Source organism: Gopherus flavomarginatus, chromosome 1, assembly GCF_025201925.1.
Source record: "Gopherus flavomarginatus isolate rGopFla2 chromosome 1, rGopFla2.mat.asm, whole genome shotgun sequence".
Taxonomy (NCBI): domain Eukaryota; kingdom Metazoa; phylum Chordata; order Testudines; family Testudinidae; genus Gopherus; species Gopherus flavomarginatus.
In genome coordinates this window covers 65,669,260-65,694,074 of record NC_066617.1, presented here as the reverse complement: position 1 = coordinate 65,694,074, position 24,815 = coordinate 65,669,260, and the positions used below count along the sequence as shown (strand labels likewise).

The 24,815-nt window shown below is 43.3% G+C and overlaps 1 protein-coding gene across 3 annotated transcripts; it reads right to left on the bottom strand.

The window, feature by feature from the left end:
* Window positions 1-1,533: 1,533 nt before the first annotated feature.
* On the bottom strand, window positions 1,534-19,563 carry RXYLT1 (ribitol xylosyltransferase 1). 3 transcript variants are annotated; one of them, XM_050923889.1, is made up of 7 exons: window positions 19,376-19,563; window positions 17,738-17,908; window positions 15,581-15,683; window positions 12,617-12,931; window positions 9,634-9,804; window positions 5,358-5,521; window positions 1,534-2,174 (listed from the first exon to the last, which is right to left on the bottom strand). In XM_050923889.1, exons 1-7 carry the CDS (start codon window positions 19,518-19,520, stop codon window positions 2,161-2,163), a joined length of 1,083 nt encoding a protein of 360 aa, XP_050779846.1. In that variant the 5' UTR covers window positions 19,521-19,563; the 3' UTR covers window positions 1,534-2,160. The 3 variants fall into 3 exon arrangements, with proteins under 3 accessions (XP_050779846.1, XP_050779840.1, XP_050779850.1); XM_050923883.1 differs by lacking the exon at window positions 1,534-2,174 and having other exon boundaries at window positions 2,452-5,521; XM_050923893.1 differs by lacking the exons at window positions 1,534-2,174; window positions 19,376-19,563 and having other exon boundaries at window positions 2,452-5,521; window positions 15,581-15,742; window positions 17,738-17,824.
* Window positions 19,564-24,815: the final 5,252 nt, after the last annotated feature.

Here is a 24,815-nt window from a genome sequence, read left to right as displayed (position 1 = left end):
CTACCACGTCCTTCCACTCCCTCAGATGAGCTCTTTCATTGCGGGTTACTTCCATGATTTCTGAGAACATTTCTTCTCGCGTCCTCTTCTTCCTCCGCCTTATCTGAGCTAGCCTTCGGGATGGAGTAAGGAGGCTTGAAAAATGTGCAGCTGCATGAGTGGGGGAAAATAGGGAGCGTAGGATTTAAAAAGATACATTTTACAGAACAATGGTTATACTTTTTCACAGTGAACAACACTATTCACCTTACATAGCACGTGTGATTTCACTACAAGGTCACATTTTGCATCTTTTACTATGGAGTGCCTGCGGCTCTGGTGTTACAGATCAACACAGACGCAGGTCCGGGCATCACAATTCAGCTTGCATGCAGTCATGGTAAGCCACAGCTTCTCCCTTTGCTGCCTCTTTCCTGTTAACAAGGAGCAGCAGACGCCAACCCCTCCCCTCCCCAATCCAATTCTCTAGAATTGGTTTACCCTCCCCCCACCACATGGCTGGTATCATGGAAGATCACTGCTAATCACCCCCGTCTCCCCCCCCACCGCGTGGCTGGTAGCTGGGAAGATTCCTGCTGGCCAAACGCTAAAAAGCTCAGCACTATCCTTCCTCCCCTCCCCCATCTCTCTGTCCCCTTACTTAAATTCCTTAATTTCAACCAGGTTACCATGAACGATATCACTCTGCTGAGGATAACAGAGCGAGATAAAGAACGGATGTTTCTTGAATGCCAGCAATCACCGGGACCATAAGCAGCTGGGCTTTGTCATGCAATGATACCCGATTACTTACTACATGCATGGCGTGGTAAAGTGTCCTACCATGGTGGACGGAACAAGGCTGCCTTACCCAGAAACCTTCTGCAAAGGCTTTTGGAGTACCTCCAGGAGCGCTTCATGGAGATGTCCCTGGAGGATTTCCGCTCCATCCCGACATGTTAACAAACTTTTCCAGTAACTTTACTGGCTGGTAATGAATGCATCCCAAGCCCTCATGGCAAATCAATCATTAAAAACTGCTTGCTTTTAAACCATGTTTTATATTTACAAAGGTACACTCACCAGAGGTCGCTTCCATGGCTTCACTGTCTGGGCTAGTGGCTTGGGAGGGCTGGGAGGGTAATTCCGTCTGGGTCATAAAAAGCTCCTGGCTGTTGGGGAGAATGGAGTGCTGTGTGCTCTCTGCAAGCTCTTCCTCCTCTTCATCTTCCCCCTCCGCTGAATCCTCATCCATGGTTGAGATTATAACCCCCACCTCGGAATCCACGGACAAGGGGGGGATAGTGGCGGCGCAGCCCCCTAAAATTGCATGCAGCTCAGCGTAGAAGCGGCATGTTTTTGGCCCTGACCCTGATCTTCCCTTTGCTGCTTTGGTTTTCTGGTAGGCTTGTCTGAGCTCCTTCACTTTCACTCTGCACTGCACTGCACTGCGTCCCTAGTGTGGCCTTTTCCCATCATAGCCTTGGAAATTCTTTCAAATATTTTTTCATTTCGTCTTTTGGAATGGAGTTCTGTTAGCACTGAATCTTGTCCTCATATAGCGATCAGATCCAGTACTTCCTGTGCGGTCCATGCTGGAGCTCTTTTTCGATTCTCAGGAGACTGCATTGTTACCTGTGCTGATAAGCTCTGCGTGGTCACCTGTGCTGATGAGAGCTCCACGCTGGCCAAACAGGAAATGCAATTCAAAAGTTCGCGGGGCTTTTCCTGTATACCTGGCCAGTGCATTAGAGTTCAGATTCCTGTCCAGAGCAGCCAGTGGTGCACTGTGGGATACCGCCCGGAGGCCAATAACTTCGATTTGCGGCCACACTGACCCTAAATCGATATGCTAATATCGATTTTAGCGTTACTCCTCTCGTTGGGGAGGAGTACAGAAATCGATTTAAAGGGCCCTTTAAATCGATATAAAGTGCATTGTAGTGTGGACGGGTACAGCGTTAAATCGATTTAACGCTGTTAAAATCGGTTTAACTTCCTAGTGTGGACCAGGCCGAACACTCTTTCAATATTTTTAAATACATAAAAGGCATGAGACCTTCTTGAAGCAAACTTGACTCATTTTGGCAGTCATGCATACCTTTGCTAAAAGTGATCCAATTTGCTTTGAAAACAAGATGATCTTTAGAGGTTCTACTTGTAGACTGCATCCCCCATGTACTAATAGCCATTTCCTATGAAAAATGGTATCGCTAATGTTTCGCATAAAACACTTTTACATACACAAACAATTCGCTCTGGCATCTCATTTGCAAGGAAAAAAATTCTGGTAGACAAACTCTATGACATAATATAAACCTACTAAGCCACACTGTTCATCACTTTTATATGAGAGGAACTTTTTAATTGTTCCCACAAAAAGCTATTGTGGGAACCATTAAAAAGTGAATATCTATTGCAAAATTGCTTTGCTGTGGTATAGTCTAAACACAGAAAATATCACGGTAAAGATAAAATTATGGTACATGTTTTACTATTTAGTTGCACAGAATTGAGCTGGCTCTTGAATTCATGCATGCAATTGATACTATATGGCATTCTTACATTTAGAGACAGTACAGCATTTAGAGAACTGACTAAACTACATTCAAAATACGGGAGTATTGCGAGTCGTATAGTGCAGCCCAGGCCATATCATTCACTGAAATGATTACAACAGTTCATAGTAAATATTTCTTACACAGCAAAATAGTACCAGAGCTCCTTGGCTACTCTCAGACACTCAAAGCTCTTTGTCTAGACAGTATTATATTTGTAAATCCCCTTTGAATGTTGACAACTTCAGCAGATATTGAGAATGCTCAAAATTGCCACATGAAGGTGCACACTTATAGCCTGTTAAACTCACAACTTCAGCTGAAGTCAGTGAGAACTACAGATGCTCAGCCCCTCGAAGTTATGCCCCAATATCAGATGAGAATGAAGATAAGCTTCTTTCAAATGGAGGGGGAAAATCTGATACCAGATACAGTTTTTTCTCAGGAGTCTCTGCATAAGTCAAGGATCAGAAATTCTACACTGAAATACAGTTACACCATTTTTATACAATACATGTTTAATTAGCTTTACAGCAGTTTCCTTGATAACAAACATAGCAATCAGGTGAAAGTTTGCATTTTTCAAAACACACATCTACCATCTTAATCACCAATAACCGAAGCCTGGTTATTTTACAATGGTCATAGATTATTTACATCTCCTCACAATCAAGTTATTCTGCACCATATAACTTCCAGTTCCTGTTATCCTTTGATAGTGCTATGGTGTTGGATAAAAGAAGCTACACACACACAATCTTTTTTATTTAAAAATATTCTTTGAGTTAAGAACCACCATCTACTACTTTTCCTTTGGAAATCTAGTATGCTCTCTTCTTTCTTAGTTACACTTTTCCATTTTTTATGGAAAGATTAAGTTATAATGTAATGAAGCTTCAAGTCTTCAGCAGTTTCATTGGACAGACAAAGGACATACTATAAGGATAAATTAGTTTTGTCTGTTTTTATTGGAGCAGATAGTGATCCATAGATCTGCACCTGCAAGAGAAACCCTACATTCCTGGATCTACCCAGGGTGTCACAGTAGAAAATGTGCCACCCCTTCACCATCCTGCCACCTCCTGTGCCAAGATGCTGTGGAGGAAGCTCTGCAGATCCTTGCACAGGGGAAAAGATGAGAGTAAGGGATACTACACCCAGACATGTGGAGAATCTGACAAGCAGAGAGTACAACCCTCTCTACAGTAGAACTGAATTAAAAACAAAACCTTAAATAGCCACATGTAGGTGCAATCACAAACAAATGCAAAAATGCAAGAATTGCCTCACTAGAGAAGACTGGTGGTCCACTAAGTCCAGTGTTCTGTCTCTGACAGTGGTTAGAACCAGATGCTTCAGATGGAAGAGCAAGGATATGGGAAGCAGGCTCTTAGATTATGCTGGCACATTTGAACATTTTTACTCTCAATCCCTTTTTGAATCTTTCTAAATTCTTGGCCTCAAAGCTATACGATAGAAGCACAATTGTGTTTATAACTGTATCTGAACAAGTGGGTCTCTGTTTTTGTTAAAAATGTTGCCCAAATGCATCTTCACACACTGTACTCATACTCTGACAACATCATACACAATCACCAAAACATTAAAGGGAAAAACTTTCAATAAAAGGTAAACTGTTACTTTTTGGTGGGACAGGGATGGGTAAGGAGCTTAGACACATTTAAAATATGAGGATGTTCCTTTACAGAAGTGTTTTGGATGAAAAAGATTTAATGACCATTTATTCCAGGATTGTTGGAGATACTTTTAGTATATGGTAGGAAGCTAGTCAAAGAAGTGGGCAGTGGTGAGGATGAGTGGGGTAGCAGGGAATATTCCATCTATCAACGGCCAGTTTTGGAGAGGAAACTTCACAGAAATTAAATTTTTCAATACATAACATCTCCCCCTAAGACACTAGACAAATAGGAGGAGCCCAAATTATTAAATGGCTTCATTTTGTACCTGCCAAAAATAGGAGGGGGAGAAAAGAGCTCTCGTCATCTGCAATAGTTTAAAGACTTTATTAGAATATTGTTAAAAGTTCTGTCATTCAAGACCTGCTTGACTATAGTTCTCTTTTTCCTCAGTTAAAGAAAACTATAATAGAGTTATATTTTAAAATAAGGAAATATGATAGCAGGAGACTTTCAGGAAAGAATGCTTAAGGTATAAATATCAGTGAAGGGGAGCGACCACTTATTATGCTTTTTGTGAAACATTTATCTTTGGGTGATGTATTTGCTGAAATGCTTCCATATCTAGATTAAAACACAGAAGTATTGACTTGCTAAGAATGAGAGATAGTCATTGCAAAAAATAATAATAAAATAGATGTCATCCATCCAGACTACTATCCTGTAAGACTGCATCCTCTCTGAACGTAATTTAGGAAAGAAGGGTGAAAATCAGCCCTGGATAAGCTGGTGCAACTCTACTGACTTCAAAGAAATTGCACCTGCACTGGAAGTGGTTCATTTATTTTTTATTTTTACATAAAATCTGACTTGAAGGTCAGTGAAAATTAAACTTTTGATCTATTTTTGACTTTCAAAGGGGGCAATTAACCTCCTTTAGCATTTGGTAAAAATGAATTTTCCAAGATATTAATAAATTTATGTCTCATTTGTGCTTTGAAGTGCCGGTACCATTCTATAAGCTTTTTTCTCCTTTGAATCTTTTCTTGTAAGCTCATATTTTTCTCTTTTTCTAAAACAGCAGGAAGTTCTTCCCAGTTTTTAATAAAGATAAATGGAGCCCCCGTGGTCTTTAGTAATTGCAATGGAGCACTGTGGTATATAGATGAATTTCCACACTTGCCTGGTGTCATTACATCTTCTACAACAGGAACAGAGCCATATGAACAAGCTTCATAAATTCTGTAGCATTCTGTATTTACTCCCACTGGGCACAATGTGAGATCACTCTGCAGCAATGCATTTTGATAGATTCTAAAACTTTCATTTGTTTCTTGAGGCTGCCACCTAGAAAAATACAGAAGTTGAAAATTAACATTACATTTTCCCTTCAAGGGTAGATGTATTACAATGAAAAATAGAGATCTATGTTATTTTAGTATATATAAATGTTGCAGAGCTGCAAGGTTTGTAACAACAGATCTGAGAATCAGCAAGGTTCTATGTTTCAATCCACATATTCCTAAACAATTTTTTGGGGGTATTTATAGAAAAGTTCACCTGTAAGCTATAAATGCTGTAAGAACAGTTTTCAACTGAGGGCCTTTAAAGGAAGCATTAATGCTTCAAGCACCCACGAAAAGAGAATTTTTTTTAGAAAAATATTTTGCACTGGAAGTCCCTATCAATTTACTTCATAAGCAAAACTAGAAGGTTATTAAGTGGCTCAAAAATAGGCATTTAGAGATAGAATGCTCTGACAGACTTTTTGAAGCAAGAATAATTCCCCCCCCTCAATATTTAAAATTAGCAGGGGGATTTGCTGTTCAGAAATGAGAATGTCAGGCAGCAATTGTCAATCTCTTTAATTTCCTCAGAGGGTGCGAGGTACTTTGTGTGACAGCATTCTAGGCCATGGATACTGAATAATCTCTCTCTAGATTCTATATTAGCTTCTCAAGTTCTTTTGTCTAAAATTTTCAGAAAAAGCGTTGTTGCCTTTAGTTTTATTAATTGCATTTTAATATTTATAATAAAGGTTTTTTAAACCTTCCATGAGAACAACTGTATAAACTAATTAAGAGTAGAATTAATTTGTTTGGTTCAATCATGATGACAGTCTACCCCAGGGGATGGTGAACTGTGGCCTGGGGGCCACATCTGGCCCTCAGGCTCCTGCTGGGGAGCGGGGCCCAGGGCTTGCCCTGCTCCGTAGCTCTATGTGGCTCCCAGAAGCAGCGGCATATCCCCCCTCCGGCTCCTATGCGTAGGGGCAGCCCAGGGAGCTCCACACACTGCCCCTGCCCCAAGCGCCGCCCCCGCAGCTCCCAATGCGCAGGAACCACGGACAATGGGAGCTGCAGGGGTGGTGCCTGCGGACAGGGCAGTGTGCGAAGCCCCCTGGCTGCCTCTATGCATAGGAGCCAGAGGAGGGACATGCCGCTGCTTCTGGGAGCTGCTTGAGGTAAGAGCTGCCTGGAGCCTGCACCCCGACCCCCTCTGGCACCCCAACCCCTTGCCCTAGCCCTGATCCCCCTCCTGAGCCCCCCTCTGAGCCCCTCAGTCCCAGCCCAGAGAACCTTTTTGCATCCCCAACTCCTCATCTCTAGCTCCAATCCAGAGCCTGAACCCCCAGCTGGAGCCCTCACCCCCCCCCCACCTCAACCCCCTGCCCCAGCCCAGAGCCCTCTCCCGCACCCTGAACTCCTAATTTCTGGCCCCACTCCTAATTTCTGAGCCGTCACTCCTACCCCCAGTTTCATGAGCATTCATGGCCCGCCATACAATTTCCATTCCCAGATGTGGCCCTTGGGCCAAAAAGTTTGCCCACCCCTGGTCTACCCACTTAATAGTCAAAAAGATAGTCCTGCTACAGTATTGAGATGGTCACACAAAAAACAAAGCTTGTATTTACATTTTTTTCCTCATCTAGACTGTGCACGGAACCACATTACCTATGTCAAAACACATTATAAAGATGTTTTGAGCCAGGGACCATGTACAGAGCCAGACCAGATTTAGTTCTACTCTGAGTCCTTATAATTTATATTCTCTCAGTCCTTGTAATTTACCACCAATCTTTATAAACGTATTCTATTGGTCTTGCCTCAGGATTGTTTCTTTTCTTGGCAGTCTACCTCCGAGTCCTTTTCTCAAGTCCTCCTCTATTTCTATGTCTATTTTCCAGTCTCTTCTTTGATATGGTCATCTTCTTTTCAGCAGATTTCTTTGCCTGTGCCTTTATTGGTTCTGCCTTCACTGCAGTCTCAGCTAGAGTTAGTTATACATTGCAACTAGGGCTATCAAATGATTAAAAAAAATTAATCGTGCTGTTAAACGATCATAGACTACCACTTTAAATATTTTTGGATGTTTTCTACATTTTCAAATATATTGATTTTAATTACAAACAGAGAATACAAAGTATACAGTGCTCACTTTATATTTATTTTTGAATTACAAGTATTTGCACTGTAAAAAAACCAAAATAAATAGTATTTTACAATTCACCTAATACAAGTACTGTGGTGTAATCTCAAAAATAAAACAGTGTAAAATTGTAGAGCCTGCAAGTTCACTCAGTCCTACTTCTTGTTCAGCCAATCGCTAAGACAAACAAGTTTGTTTACATTTGCAGGAGACAGTGCTGCCTGCGTCTTGTTTACAGTGTCACCTGAAAGTGAGAACAGGTGTTTGCATGGCACTGTTGTAGCCAGCGCTGCAAGATATTTATGTGCCAGATGCGCTAAAGATTCTTATGTCCCTTCATGCTTCAACCACCATTCCAGGGAACATGTGTCCATGCTGACGACAGGTTCTGCTCGATAACAATCCAAAGCAGTGCTGATGCATGTTCATTTTCATTATTTGAGTCAGATGCCACCAACAGAAGGTTGATTTGTGGTGGTTCGGGTTCTGTAGTTTCTGCTTCGGAGTGTTGCTCTTTTAAGACTTCTGAAAGCATGATTCACATCTTGCCCTTCAGATTTTGGAAGGCAGTTCAGATTCTTAAACCTTGGGTCAAGTGCTGTAAATATCTTTAGAAATCTCACATGGTACCTTCTTTGGGTTTTGTGAACTCTGCAGTGAAAGTGTTCTTAAAATGAACAACATGTGCTGGGTCATCATGAGAGACTGCTATAACATGAAATATATGGCAGAATTTGGGTAAAACAGCAGGGGACATACAATTCTCCCCCTAGGAGTTCAGTCACAAATGTAATTAATGCATTATTTTTTTAAATGAGAGTTATCAGCATGGAAACGTCCTCTGGAACGGTGGCAGAAGCATAAAAGGGCATACGAATGTTCAGCATATCTGGCATGTAAATACCTTGCAATGCCAGCTACAAAAGTGCCATGCAAATGCCTGTTCTCATGTTCTGGTGACGCTAAATAAAAAGAGGGCAGCATTATCTCTGTAAACAAACTTGTTTGTCTTAGCGATTGGCTGAACAAAGTGTAGGACCAAGTGAACTTGTAAGCTCTGAAGTTTTACATTGTTTTGTTTTTGAGTGCAGGTATATAATAAAACCACCTATATTTGTAAGTTGCTCTTTCACAACAAATAGATTGCACTACAGTACTTGAATGAGGTGAATTGAAAAATACTATTTCTTTTGTTTATCATTTTTAGTGCAAATATTTGTAATAAAAATAATATACACTTTGATTTTAATTACAACAGACTACAATATATATGAAAAATGTAGAAAAACATTCAAAATATTTAGTACATTTCAAATTGGTATTCTATTGTTTAACAGTGCAATTAAAACTGTGATTAATCGTGATTAATTTATTTTAATCATAATTTTTTTTTGTTTAAATAATCGATGAAAGACTGTTCAGATTTTTTAAAAGCATTACCTCCTCTTTACAGGAATATCTATCGAATTCTGCCAAAGTTTAAGGTAGCAGTTGTTAAAAGCAAATTAAAAAGTACCATTAGAACTTATTTCAGTTAGTTAGCAGATCCGTCCTACCTCCTGAAGACACGAAATGAATGATATTGTTTAGCTGAAGCCATCGTCTTTGTATGTGGTTGATGACATAAAGCTCTGGTTTCATGTCTCCCTCTTCTGGTAGGTGGATAATATCCACAGGATGTATGACACAGATTTTGAATACCCACTGCCCCTTCCACCAAAACCGGGTATGTGTGAGAGGAGACAGGACTGGCTGTATTATGTTAGATATTTCTTTCAAACTATTTCAAGACACAAACACAATGTAAAATACTGTAGCACACAAGGAGTTAAGGCATCCAAGATCTGTATGAAAATCTCAGCTCAGCAAGGTTTTCATTGTTTTAAGTTTGACCATTGTCATTATTTATACTATTTTATTTATAACATATTTTAAAAGAGATGACCTAGGTCATCAATGATCTAGGCAAGGGGCTTTGAATAATTCAGCTAGCAAACTATACATTTACAAAAGTAAATCATAGCTCTTACTGTTCTCTGGCTGCAATCCAACAGAGTTTATCAAGCCCGTCTTGTTTCAAAACTTCCATTAGGTTCTCCCTAGATGAATTCTTATACACAGTTCCTAAAAAATTACATAGATATGATCTTGGAGAACGTAGCATTGACCAGTTGGGCTCTACAATGGGGAAATTCCTGTATCTGTAACAACAATGCATACATTAGATGAAAATATTTTTATGTCAAAGGAAAAAGATGGGTTTTTGCACCATTTCATGTTTATGCAGCAGATTTTAAGAACTGGAATAGCTTTGTAATCAATTCCAATATTTAACTACTGACTGAATTTTAAAAAAACAAAGATAGCCAAACACTGATGGATAATATTTATCATTATCCCTTTGTTTTCAGATTAACATTCTGTAGAATGTGTACATAATTCCACTTGGTGCTATCAAAAAGAAGTTAGGGATCTTCTAGGGTGTGAATCAGAAAAAAAAATCTGTTTCAATAGCAGCTATTCTCAATACCACCATTTCTTTTGGCTGAAGTTGCTGGGTTAGTGGTTCCTTTGGAGTTGATGTCTCAGTTATTTGAATCAGCTGAAAGTGTATGCTGTAAAAACAATGCCATTGGTATACTCTCAAATGGAAACTCAACTCTGTCCCTACAATCTGTGCATCTTCACCAATTTAATCTGTGAATTAGACTTAAAGTTACTGATTTTAGTCATAACAGCACCAATGGTTCAGCTAAAGGGCTGGCAGAGTCATTTGCATTATCTAAATCTAATTTAACCCACTTTTGTACGTTAGTATTAAACTACGTGTCCCTCTTACAGCTGTCACATTCTCAAAATTAGCTATGATTTTCTTTCTAACTTTTTTACTTTTAGAGAGTGGATCAATAATACTGTTAGTTTCCCTTCTATTTCTATATTTTTTCTATATTATTAGAGTAAGGAAACAATTTGGAAAAAACCATACATTGATCACAAAATTAACCTAGTTTCAAAACAAGCCTGTAGTCTTACTCCTGGGGGAATTCTGTGCCACTGCACATGTGCAGAATTCATGTCCCCAGCAGATTTCTTTGCTCCCCAGAGAAAAATGACTTTCTGATGGGGGAAGCAAAAGGAAGCCACAAGAGCAGTTATGTGACACTCCCCAGCAATGTTTTAGGTGCCCAGGGCAGCCAGCAGAGAGGTAAATCACTGCAGGGGGTGGGACTGGGGAAGACCCAGCTGGTGGATCCTACCCTGCGCCGGGCTCAACTGCAAGTCCCGGCTTGGCTGGGAAGCATGGGACTTCCTCTTCCCCTGCACAGCGTCCATGGCCAGGTCAGACCCACCCTCGGAGTCCCATTAATGTTGCACCCATACCCCCCCAACAAGCCTCTGTGCATTCAGATCCCCCCCAACCTGGATCCCCCACTGAGCAGCCTGACCCCAGACTGACCCAAACAGAACCCTCTCAACCCACACCTTGATTCCCCCACACTGAGCCCCTCCACGGTTGGATCCTGCCAGGCTAAGCCTGCCTGCCCACACCTGGCATGGAGGGGCAAGGCCGGAGGATGTTTCTGGGGCAGGCCAGGTACTTGCTCTGTGTCAGGGTTGGGTGCAACCTCACCGCTGAGTCCATGTCCCAGGGGAGAGCTGCAGTGATCTCCCCGCTCTGTGCAGCCAGTGGCCTGCGCTCCGCAATGCCATGCTGGAGTCTCCACATTTATTTGACAAATAAAATTTGCAGAAATTTGCAGAATTTTAAAATATTGTGTGCAGAATTTTTTATTTTTTGGTGCAGAATGCCCTAAGGAGTACTTTAGTCCATCCTCACTTTCCTTGGCTTCTCCACCACCTTTGGTACTGTTGATCATACGCTCCCCTTCTGAACATCTTATTCCCCACCCCCACCTGGGGCTTTCATGACTCTGGCCTTGGCTACACTGGCGCTTTACAGCGCTGCAACTTTCTCGCTCAGGGGTGTGAAAAAAACACCCCCCTGAGCGCAGCAAGTTACAGCGCTGCAAAGCGCCAGTGTAAGCAGTGCCCCAGCGCTGGGAGCACGGCTCCCAGCGCTGTAAGCTAATCCACACGGGGAAGTGGAGTACCTGCAGCGCTGGGAGAGCTCTCTCCCAGCGCTGGTGCTGCGACCACACTCGCACTTCAAAGCACTGCCACAGGAGCGCTCCTGTGGCAGCGCTTTGGAGTTTTGAGCGTAGCCAAGCCCTTTGTCCTTTCCTGGTTCCCCTGCTATTTCTTTGGACAGTAATTCAGCCCTTCTTTCAGAGGTTCTCTCTCTTCCTTGCCATTGTTTTTCTCTGTAGGTTTCCTACCAGACTTTGTACTTGTTTCTTTCCACTTCTCTCTGTCACTCCCTCACCCACTCTTCATTTGGGTAATTGCATCCATTTACATGGCTTTAACTTCCACTTTTACATCAATGACTGCAAATCTACCTTTCCACTTCTGACCTCTCCCTCTTTTTCTCACCCCCTCACCCCTGCATCCCAACCTACCTCTAGGGCATTTCCTCCTAGTTGCCTCATTGTCATCTTAACATGTTCAAAACTGAATATATCTTTCCTTACAAACATTGATTCTTTGCCACTGTGGAGGCTCCATGTTTACTTTTTGTCAATGGCATCCTGAGCAAATTTCCTTTGGTTCCAATAAAAACATGTTTTCTAATGGCCAGCATTGCAAATTCAACATGGATCTGAAAATTAAGCTTTCTGGCTTGCATTATCACCATTGATAATAGAGATTCTGCAGTTGGAATAATTCTGTTAAGACATGAGTAAGACAGGAAAGGATGAAGATAACTCTCCCATAGCTGTATCCACTCTACAACACTAACAGGATTAAAATGTAGTAAACATTTATTGCAAGGCTTCTTACTATAAATGTTTCAGAAATAATGTTACAGATTTAACTGCTAAAAACATTAGGCATGTACAGTTCATGCATAACTGATTCCTTAACTGTAATTTGTTTATGTTTAACACTTACGTAGCTACTCCTAAAGGCCACTGGAAAATATCTTCTTCGTTTACCCAGGTACAGTCATATACCACAAAAAGTAGTTCCACAAATCCTCCATGTCGTTTCAGGTATGGGTGAATCCATTCATTGTTACACTGTTCACTTCCAAGCAGCACAATGGCAACATGCCTCAGCTTGCGAGTTTGTATTAAAGTTTGTGCATAATGCAACCACTGAGTGGCGTAAGTGATCTTTGCTTCCTCTCTTCCATTCAGAACTAGAACCACATTATCAGCTTCTACTGAAAAGTATCCCGGGACTACGGCTGGACCAGTGATGAAACTGTGAATAATAAAACACAAACACTTGACCTCTTATGAGATATGTTACCAACTTTTATGCATATTCTGTTCACTGCATTGTAAACAATCTGCCTGCAGCATTTAGAGATTTTGTTTCTTCATTAAAACAGACATTATGTACTGCAAAATACTTTTGCTATTGTGACAAATTTCAGATGTACAGAGCAGGGCCGGCTCTACCAATTTCGCCGCCCCAAGCATGGAGGCATGCCGCGGGGGGAGCTCTGCCGCTCGCCGGTCCCGCGGCTCCGGTGGACCTGCCGCAGGCGTTTCTGTGGAGGGTCCAATGGTCCTACGGGTCCGGTGGAGCTGCCGCAGGCATGCCTGCGGATGCTCCTCCAGAGCTGCGGGACCAGCGGACCGTCCACAGCCACGCCTGCGGCAGCTCCACCGGACCCACCTGCCGCCCTCCCAGCAACCGGCAGAGCGCCCCCCGCAGCGTGCCGCCCCAAGCACGCGCTTGGCGCGCTGTGGCCTGGAGCCGGCCCTGGTACAGAGTCTAAAATGACAATTTAAACTTTAGTAAAGCTCGTGTTGGCCTTTTACCTGAACAATAAAGAGATTAAAAATTAATTGCAAACATGGTATAGTGCAGGGACGTCAGAACCTTTACTATATTCAACTACTGAAAAGTCTTGAAAATCTGAATGAACTCATTGAAACCAGACAGAATCCCTAGAATAATTAGTCATCTGTGAAATGGATCAAAAACTTTTATTCTTTTCAAAACCAACAGAATACAAAATACTACCATAGGGACTGAAAACCTTCAGTTTCATATGAGAAATCTGTAATACTGTATTATGACAGACATTATTATGAAAGGAAGGATGGTCCAGTGGTTAGGCCGCTAGCTTGGGACTCAGGAGACCAGTGTTCAATTGTCTGCTCTATCACAGACCTCCTATGTGACCTTCAACTCTGTGCTTCAATTATCTACCTGTAAAATGGGCATAATAGCACTTTTCTAATGGGAAGGGGGATTGTGAAGATACATACTTTAATAAATTTTGAGGTGCTCAGTTACTACAGTAATGGAGATCATTACAGTGCCTACCAGATACTGCACTTCACCTTTGTTTAACCATCCAAAGGCCTGACCTTGCAAACACCTATGCATGTATGTAGTCTCATTGAAGTAAATGGGACAACACACATATGTGAAGTTAAACATGTCCATAAATACTTGGGTTCTGATCCTGCAAACAATCTGGAAAGCAAGTCGGCGTTAATGTTCTAAAAATTCCTTGAGAGTAACTTAGAACTGGGAAGGTGGGTTATTCTTAAAGTTTGTTTTTTTTTTTAAATTTACATTTGAAAAGTTCTAGGAATGTTAAATTATTCCTCTGAAAATGTTTGGGGTAGATATATCATGTCCTGTTATGCCATCATATTCTCCATCAATGAGAACAAAGAAACACCCTGAGTTTATTTACCTGCCCATTTTAACTGATATTTTGGCAATTATGTCTTTAGAGTTAATACCTCTAAAAAATACCCATATGTAAAGGTCTCAGTGCCCCACCAATACTTAACATTAGCAAGATGCCTCCCCACCCACACTCCCAGCAGCCTACAGACTATAATAATAATAATGCACAAACCCCATGAGCCAGCAACATTAAATAGTCAAATACAGATAACAATTTACTTCAGCCAGCCAATAAATAAAAATGAAAAAAACTCCGCATTCCCACATCACACCTAACAACATACCCTCATGCTTCCTCACAAAATCCTATCACACAAGTGGATTTTGTATTGTGACTGGAAGACATGAAGTTGGGCTATTTCGGATTAAGGAAAAAATAGATCAATCATAGATAGAATGAGAAAATTCAAATTTTTATACTTGATAACTAACCTATCCAATTTTTAATTTTTGCTGTATTGGTACTTTCCACTTTTTAACTCTGTATTTTGGACGTATCTGAAATGTGAATAGGTTTTGCTTAAAATGGAGACTTGGCAAACTCTTCTCCTTCAAAGAGGTTAGGATAATCTGGTTACACCCAGAAGACAACCTATTTAAATGCCAATATAGAAGTCCTTTCTCCCAATGAGATAGACATTAAGAAACTATGTAAATATGTTAAGTATTATTAACCTGAAAATGACAGATAATTTAAAGAAGAAAATGTTTTTAACTAGTCAAGATTCTAAAAACCCATCCATAAGTGTAACAAAATATTTCTTATCACTAGTTAAAGCCACAGTTGTAATCTGTAGGCGGGAAGAGTGGCCACAGAAGAGGGTGAATTCCAACCTTGCCAGCTTCCACTGAGTTCTTTGCACAAAGCCTAATTCTTCTGACTCTAAGCAGTGATGGGCAACAGGATTGTTCTTGTAATTTCTAGAAATTACATTTTAAATTAATCAAACTGTCATACAGAACATATTTAACACAAGGTCTGAAATTAAGTATGGCAATAAATATGTTCATGGTTGGTCAGAATGAATCACCAAAACAAGCATTATTGTTATACCATTTCCCTTTATGCAGATTAAAATATTTACAATTGTTGGAGTGGGAGGGTAAAATATACAACTGGACACCTTTTCCTACACTGTTTATGTTTTAGACTGCTAAAGTTAACACAAGAGAAGGTCAGTGTCATGCAACTGGTACCTGAAATGTGTTTTTCCTTCCTTTATGCTTCCTTCTCTCCACTGCGCAGTCACATCAGCAGGTTCAAGCAGACCTTCAAGAATATGTTGCCAGAGGTAAAGACCTACATAAATAATGAAGAGCGGTTGGAGTACTTGGTGCATATATGGCATCTCCTGTCTACTGTAAAAATCATATCAAAAAGAATTTTTCAGGATTTGTGTGGCAATGATGGTGGGATGTGGATGTCAAATTTTCCTATTAACATGGATTGGTTGCTCAACCCTCAAAAAATAAACAAACCCATCCACACTCTTTGGAATTAGAAAGGGAGGATTTTCTACATCAGGCCAAAATTTGGCAGTTATTTTTTAAATTGTAGGCAGGCAGTGTCCTGTTAACTGCTGGACAGGAAAACAAAAAATGACTGTGTAAATATATTTGTTAAAATGTTAAGCATTATCAGATTTAAGACAAGTACACTTGTCACAGGGTGACTGGCCTCTTTAAGAAGCAAGGGGATCCAGTGTACCTGGACTGACCACCTGCTGCCTAGTTGGGCTTAAGGGAAAGCATCTGGACCCTATAAAGGCAGACACAGCTGGCTGGGGTGGGGGGCAGGAGACAGTTTGCAGATGCCTGAAGACACTACAGGGAATGAGAAGGCTCTTGCAGGGCCCTGATTCAGGAGGGAAACAGACCCTCCAGGAGGAGGTGGTGGGCCAGCTGAAACTGGAATGAAGACTTGTTTGAATTCTATTTTGAAAGAATAAATAAATTGGCACCTGAAAGTGAATGCTTTGAATTTGGACTGTGGTCTTCTAAGGAGCACTGAGTGAAGGGGAAACTGAGGCAGGCCTCAGCAGAGCCACACTTGGCAAGGAGGAGGCACTATAGTGTAGTCATGCCCAATTACAACACCGTTTGAAGCTGCGAGAGAGAGGTGAGGTTTCTCCCTTGGAAACATGGAATATTTTTACAATGGAAAAATACCCACATAGAGTATGTCAATGAATACAAAAGACCACCATAAAAAATCCCATCTAAAGATGGCATTGTTGCAGTTTCAATGAAAATTCCTCCAAAAGTTCCATTCACATTCTAAGAAGGTCAAGGTTCTTGGCGTTTTATGGATAGAGGAAATGCAGTAGCTTCTAAAATGGAGCAACTTTCAAGTTAATTGCTAGCAGTGCCAAGAAAAGGTGTTCACTTTTAGATAATTAAGGCCCTAGTCCTGCAAACAGTTACATGCATCAGTTCAATATAAACACTAAAGTATTTTAAGTTACATATGGGAAGGTTCTAGATGGGTCGCTGTGTCCAGGGCAATATTAATCTATCAGTAGGCCCTGGCCTAGAAAAACATACACTTTACCAGCCTGATGCAGAGGGGAGGTCTTAGAGGGCAGGGGAGACTAAGCCCACAAACACAAACTCCGAAGCAGCAGCTCCTGTTCCACAGGGTGGGCATTCTGGGTTTGTGAGATGGCACATGGAGCCACAGCTCTACTCAGATCCTACCAGCCCATGCAGCCCTCACCTAGCCCTGTGGGACAGAAGCCACCGCTGAAGGGTGAGCAGGGGCAGGCTCACTTTCCAACTCTCCCCAATTCCCTGGCCTCCCCTCCGCACTGGGTTGCGGTACTAGGGCAGAAGGTGGTGCAAATATGTAATGGTGGGTTACAAAGAAAAAAGAAAAGACAAGACAATGTAGTTGGTGAGTCCTCTTAGTAAAAAGTCTGTAAAGGGAACAAATCTGCACAACCCACATAGTGTTTCTTTCTCTCAACTTCTGATCTAGAAGTCAGCATGAAAAAGTATTCACCAGGACTCTTCAGTTTTTTGTATCGCACTATGTGCTCTGGAATGAACAATGCAACACTACGCAATTTGCTTAGGATAATCCAGCAAAGAGAGTCCCTGACAGCAGTATAGGATAAGCAAATGATCAAAGTACACCAAAGAACTGAAGTTCTCATTGTGTTATTTATGCAGTTCTGAATAATAAATACTTATCGCTTATACCAGGCCTTCCATCCAAAGACAGCACAGTACTTTAAACAGGTAAGCAAACTCTGTTATACTCACCTTTACAGAAAGGAAAAGGGAGACACAGAAAGGTTAAGGGACTTGCAAGGTCACTTAGCAGTATTAAACATATTAATCACAAATGCTTACCAATAGCTGCTTTACCCCAGATCTGCACTTTAAGGTCTGTTTGTTTTTGCTGGGATTTCATATTTTTTAACATTTGAAGATTAGTTTCATATCTCTGCTGTGAAACAATCTGCTCATTTTTTTCATCTCCTTCCCAGGGATTCCATTCTTCATTTCCCAAAGAAGAGCGTTCTATGTTTAAAAGACACACATTTTGCATTAACAACCTCAGGTCTACAAGTCTACTCCTAATTGTTACAGAAATAACAGGTCTCACTTTAGTAGATGCTTTCTAAGGTACTGTCCACAGCAAGACTATTTTCAAAACACACTTATGCCCAACCATGGCTACAGCATAGCTTGCATCTGTGCTCACTGGATTAGCGTACAGTGACAAAAATTAGACGTCTAATTCCCCACAGGTAGCAATAGTGGAAGCTTTAGTGTAGACAGGGCTCAGGTCTGCCTGCGCAGCATTGGGGCCTACACTTGTACAGCACAAAGCACAATGCTATCCTGAGCCCTACTGGGTATCTATGCAGCTACCACAATAAATTGTGAATTTTTTAATCCAGGGCATGAGGAATTTTCTTTGCGGAGGTTCCAGTAAGCAGCTCCTGCAATGAAAGATTGAAAGGGTGTGTGTGTGTGTGGGGGGGAGGGGTAGCATGGACGACGAAACAACCAAGAGAGACCTATTTTCCATATTATAGGAACTATATTTAAGACTCAGAAAATATGCATTTTCCACCCAGGTGACTCATGGGCATAAAGTTATGTCTCACTGATGACAAAATACAAAGACTCTGTCACCAAAGTTAGGAGAGTGACTAGCTCTAGAAGCCAGGCCTGTATTTAATCCTCTGAATTGACAGCTAGATTAAGAACAACTGCTACTACAGTAAAACCTCACATATTCAAAACAAATTGGCCCTAAAAGGAGAAAATTTCAGACTGTCGTCACACCGGCACCATGGATCATCTACATGCCATCGAAAAAGCGGACCTTATCAACAAAAGCTTCATTGTGCTTATGGTGACCAACCAGCAATTGTGAAAAATCGGGACAGGGGGTGCAGTGTAATAGGATCATAGATATATGAAAAAGACCCCAAAATCGGGACATCTGATCACCCTAACTGTGCTGCTAGCATTGCTGACATTTACTGCTGAAGGGCTAATTCTTCCAAGCATAGACATAAACATACACCGAGGTTTTGGGCAGGGGCCTCTCACTAGCAATTGAAACCTGCAGATGCCACGGGCAGGCGCCTCAGTCACCTTAGACCGTACGGGTGGCTACTAGCTAACCCCCACCAACCCAAAAGGCTTAGCTGGCTGCCCACGTCTCCAGCTTGCTACATAAGCGGCACCTCTTGCCGCTGCCGGGTGGGGGCAAAGCTTCCCCCCAACCCCTTTGTATTAAAGCCCAATTGCCAGGAGCCTCAGCTATCCGGTCCCCAGCATCTCGGGCGCCAGGCTCGCCACTCGGGGGGGATATTTCACAGGGCAGGTGCCAAAGGGGCCGGAAGGCACCACAGCGTCCCCCTCACACCCTCTGCTTGCTGCCTAGCAGCAGCTGGCGCCCAGCGTGGCCCCCGCTCACGCCCGGGTACGTGTGACAGCGCAGCCGCCGGCCGGGCCCCTCCGCCGCGTTACCTCTGCCGAGCCGCGGCTGCCGGGCGCCGCTCCGGGAGGCGGGCGACCGCCGCGGCCGCAGGAAGACGCTGTAGGCCGCGTAGAGGGAGAAGAGCACGTAGGCGGCCAGCAGCGCGGAGCAGAGCCGCTTCCGCGTGGCCCGCATCCTGCCGCAGCCTGCGGGCCGCGCGCGTGGCTGGCCCGGGCCCGCCTCCCGTCCCGTCACGCGCCAGCAGGGGGCTGCTGCCGTGGCCCCCGCCTGCTTGGAGGCGGGCGGGGAAGGGTAGCGCCGGGCCGGAATTGGTCCGGCCAGAGGCGGGACCCCCACGGCGGTGCAGTGGCCTAGCAAAACCCGGCCCGACACTTGTCCGCCCCCCACCCCATCCCCGAGGACAAGCTCCTGTTGCACAAAGCCACCGCTGGTGCCTCCCGGTTCAAGAGCCAGACCCTGGCTGCTCGTGGCAGCATTGGGCCATTTGAATTGTACAGCGCAGAAAGCAAGAGGAGCCACTTCTGCTTGCTTGGGAAAGTCTGACACACCCTGGTACAAAACCCCTGGAAAAACACATTTGGTTCATGGTACCTAGATCCTGCTGGATCCTGATACAGTCTGGTCCCAACCACCACCATCTAGGGCAGGGGTTGGTAGCCTTTCAGAAGTGGTGTGCTGAGCCTTCATTTATTCACTCTAATTTAAAGTTTTGCGTGCCAGTAATATGTTTTAACGTTTTTAGAAGGTCTGTTTAAGTCTAATATATAACTAAACTATTGTATGTCAAGTAAACAAGGTTTTTAAAATGTTTAGGAAGCTTCGTTTAAAATTAAAATGTAGCTCTTATCAGTTTGGTGCAGTGGTTCTTAACCTGGGGTGTAAAATTTTTTTTAGAAGCTGGGGGCTGCAGGGGGCTGCAGAGCGCTGGGCCTGGGCCAGAAGCAGAGCACTGGGCTGGTTGCCGGTACCCCAGGCCAGCAGCGGGCTGAGGAGGGCCAGAGGCCCGGACCCTGGCTGGCAGGGGGCTGGGTGAGCGGAGCTGGTATCCCAGGCTGGCAGCAGGCTGAGCGGTGCTGATGGCTGGGACCCTGGCTGGCAAGGGGCCGGTGGCTGGAACCGCAGACCGTCAGCGGGGTGGCAGACAGAACCCCAGACCGGCAGCGGCTCACCGGCTGCTGATCTGGGCTTCCACTGGCTCCTGCTGCTGGCTGGGGGTTCTGTTAACCCAGGCCAGCAGCGGGCTGAGTGGGGTTGGTGGCCAGAACCCCGGCTGGTAGCAGGGTGCCAGTAAAAATCAGCTCGTGTGCCCAGGTTGCCAACCCCGATCTACAGTGTAAGTAGAGAGAAAAAGAAAATGTAGCGGCTCCTAGGTACCAAAATATCCAGACCCTATTGCAAATTGGTGCAGCAGCACTGCAAACACATGTAGCTGGCACCTCTTCTCCGCTGTAGCCAGCCTAATTAAAAGAAAAAATATTCCTGACACTTATTTTTATTTGTTCCCTTGGTTCACCTGGGGATGGGGTGGATGGAGCTGCCTTTGCTGCCTGATACCTCTGGCTTGTCTCTTGCTCACTTCCCTGCCCAGTGGCTCCTTCCCCCATACACAAGCACAGCAATGAGCAGAAGTACTGAAGGACCCTCTTGTGGGGAGGCCAGCCCAGAGCTGCCAATAACAGCCTCTGGTGACTATAATCAGTACAGCACAATTCATGAACTCAGAACAAGTCTCAGCAGTACCATGAAATTGTGATAAATTTACAGAGATGGATGGCAGCTCTGAACACAGAGTGAATGGACTACCGTTACATAACAAGTTTGTGCTCGTGTAGGGGTCCTTGAGCATCCCCACCATCTTTCTGCTGCAGAAGTGAAGACTATCTCCTTATTCCTTTAAATGCTCATGATCACTTTATATTGGTTTGTGTTTTCAGGGCAAAGAAACAAACTAGAAATATATATATTTTTTAAAAGCTGAACTTCTCCTTTTGTATTTCTAGTTCTCTAAGTCAGGTTGAAGGGCATGCAGTCATGGGCTTTGAGAAGACCAAAGGCTGGCTTTGAATATTTGCATCATATAACTTATATTACAATAACAAAAACCAGACATCTTTACTAGCTGCAGTCTATTTACTTTTTAGTGCTCTTTTCCTTAAACTTTAAGACACACATTGGTATTATTAATATTCACATTATTTAAAGTATTGTGGTAGTACCCAAAGGTACCAGTCAGGATCTGGACCCATTTGTGACAGGTGTACAAACATGTGAATGAACTGTCCTTGTTCCAAAGAGTTCACTATCTAATTTAAAATAAAATGTGACAATGAGAATATAATAAACAATGTGAAGGAACGGGAAAGAAGGATGTGGTTCACGTAGTTACACAGGCTTGCAACGTGCACAGCTTGATGGCTCTGAATTATTTAAAAGTTCCCAATGCCCACTGATGTAATCATTATTGGTTCACTGATTTCTTCTAAGCACCATAGCGGAGAGGGAGCGGGAGAACTGGGGATAGTGGTCTAAAGGACAAATCCAGGGAGGGCATTCCATGCAATAATAGAATGTTTTATAAAGCCAGTAGGACTTAAGTATTTTCTTAAAGATAATCATATGCTTAGATGCTTTCTGAGCAGGGATGGACTTAAGAGCATACTTAAATTCTTTCTTGAATCAGAGCCTTTGAGAAGGAGTGTGGTCTAATGGTTAGAGTAAGAGACAGACTCAGTGCTCTTGGGCCTGGTACTACACTAGCGAGGGGGGCCGGGTTTCAAACTAAGAGACACAACTTCAGCTATGCGAATAGCATAGCTGAAGTCGAAGTTTCTTAGTTCAATTTACCTGGCTATCTGCATGGCAGCGAGTCGACTGCTGCGGCTCCCCTGTTGACTACGCTTACTCCTCTTGCCGAGTTGGAGTACGGGCATCAATTTGGGGATCGATTTATCGTTTCCAGATGGGACACAATAAATCAATCCCTGTGTCATAAACAGATGGTTAAGGGTTAATGTCTCTTTTACCTATAAAGGGTTAAGAAGCTCAGTGAACCTGGCTGACACCTGACCAGAGGACCAATGGGGGAACAAGATACTTTCAAATCTTGGTGGAGGGAAGTCTTTGTTTGTGCTGGTTTTTTTGTTCTTTGTTCGCTCTTGAGGCTAAGAGAGACTAGACGTGCACCCCAGGTTTCTCCAGTCCCTCATGTTCAAAATAGTAAGTACTAGCTAGAAAAGGCAGATTAATCTTATGTTTGTTTTCTTAACTTGTGAATGTGTATTTTGCTGGAAGGATTTTACCTCTGTTTGCTGTAACTTTGAATTTCAGGCTAGGTGGGAGGGAGTCCCACTAGGCTATATGAATTTGAATACCCTGTAAACATTTTCCATCCTAATTTTACAGAGATAATTTATACTTTTTCTTTCTTTAATTAAAAGCTTTCTTTTTTTAAGAACCTGATTGATTTTTTTCCTTGTTTAAGACCCAAGGGGATTGGGTCTGTACTCACCAGGGATTGGTGGGGGGAAAGGAGGGGGAGGAAGGTTAATTCCTCTCTGTTTTAAGGTCCAAGGAGTTTATATCAGTGTAGTCTCTCAGGGTAACCCAGGGAGGGGGAAAGGAGGGGGAATGGTTTATTTCTCCTTGTTTTAAGATTCAAGGGGTTTGGGTCTTGAGTTCCCCAGGGAAGGTTTTGGGGGAACAGAAAGTGTGCCAAACACTATATTTTGGCTGGTGGCGGTGCTATCAGATCTAAGCTAGGAATTAAGCTTAGAAGGGTACATGCAGGTCCCCACTTTTTGGACGCTAAAGTTCAAAGTGGGAAAAATACCTTGACATGGTGGAAGCAGTGGGATTTCTAGGACCAAAAGCCAGTGAGGTGTTTTTTCTCTCCTTTCTGGCTGTTCAGAAGGCAGCCTGAGGGCAGAGGTGTTAAGTTTTTTTTAACAAGGGTCTTTGTTAAGAGGAGGCTCAAGCTGTGAGCCAGCACACAACCAGCAAAAGGCATTTACAAGTGAATTGTTTTTTTTTCTTTCTAGCTCTCGGGCATAGCTAGTTAGAAAATCTCTGTTAATCAAGCAGTCAGTAAGCTGCAGAGGTAGTGTGCCCAGCACAAGTAAAAAAAAAAGAGCACCAAGGAAGCAGTTTAACAGGAACGGGCAAGACTGGATGCAGAAGAACAAGCCAAAGAAGCTGACCACAGGAGAGGAATCAAAAAGAGCTAGAAATGAGAGAAAGTGAAGAAAAAGCCAAAGAGGCGGCCCACAAAAGAGAAGAACAAGCCAAAGAGGCTGCCCACAGGAGAGAGAGAGAGAGATGAAACAAAAAGAACTGGAGCTCCAGAGGGAGGCCCACCAGCAGGTCATGGAATTAGCAAAGGCTAAGCAGAATGACACAGCCAATCCTACCAATCCTTCTCCAGGTACTGTTCCCCATCCCAGGAAATTTCCCACCTACAAGTCAGGTGCTGACACTGAGGCCTTCTTAGAAAATTTTGAAAGGACCTGCCATGGGTACCACTTCTCTGCAGACCAGTGCATGATAGAGCTGAGACCAGAGCTCAGTGGACCCTTAGCAGAGGTAGCGGCTGAAATGCCTAAGGAAATACATGAACGATTATGAACTTTTTCAAACCAAGGCCAGAATCAGAATGGGGCTAACACCTGAGCATGCCCGTCAGCGGTTCAGAGCCCTAAGGTGGAAACCGGATGTGTCATTTACCCGACACGCCTACCAGATTGGAAAGAATTGGGATGCCTGGATATCAGGAGCAAACGTTAAATCTCTGCCAGAGCTGTCCCTCCTAATGCAAATGGAGCAGTTTTTAGAGGGTGTTCCTGAGGAAATAGAAAGGTACATCCTAGATGGGAAACCCAAAACGGTAACCGAGGCGGGGGAGATTGGAGCCAAATGGATGGAAGTGGCAGAAAAGAAAAAAGTGAATTGTCAAGGGAAGCGAATACCCCAGGGGGCACACCGACAATAAACCCTATAACTGAGGGCAGCCCAAGACCCCACCTACAACCCAAGAAAAGCCACAGACACCCTATTCTCCCACCTCACCAGTCTCCAGTAACCCACTTTGGCCCAGTGACCAGTCAGCTGGGCACTGTTTTAAATGTAATGAACTGGGACATATAAAGGCCAACTGCCCCAAGAAGCCCAACCGAGCGCAGTTCATTACACCACCATCACACCAAAGATCCCCAGGCCCGGATGCCTCTCAAATACCCTCGGAGAGAAGGGAAACTTTGAGAGTGGGCGGAAAGAACGTTATCGCATGGAGAGACATGGGGGCACAAGTGTCAGCTATCCACCAATCCTTAGTGGACCCCAAATTCATCAACCCAGAGGCCCAAGTGACAATTTACCCATTCATGTCAAAATCTGTAGACTTGCCTACAGCTGAACTGCCTGTCCAGTACAAAGGCTGGTCAGGAATGTGGACTTTTGCAGTCTATGACAATTATC

Excerpts from the sequence above, each read along its gene's own strand:
- RXYLT1 (XM_050923883.1), bottom strand. The coding sequence starts at position 19,520 with ATGCGGGCCACGCGGAAGCGGCTCTGCTCCGCGCTGCTGGCCGCCTAC. Across the intron at positions 17,909-19,375 it reads GCAGCCGCGGCTCGGCAGAG|AACGCTCTTCTTTGGGAAAT; the intron begins GTAACGCGGCGG and ends TTTTAAACATAG. Across the intron at positions 9,805-12,616 it reads TGGCCTTTAGGAGTAGCTAC|ATACAGGAATTTCCCCATTG; the intron begins GTAAGTGTTAAA and ends TTGTTGTTACAG.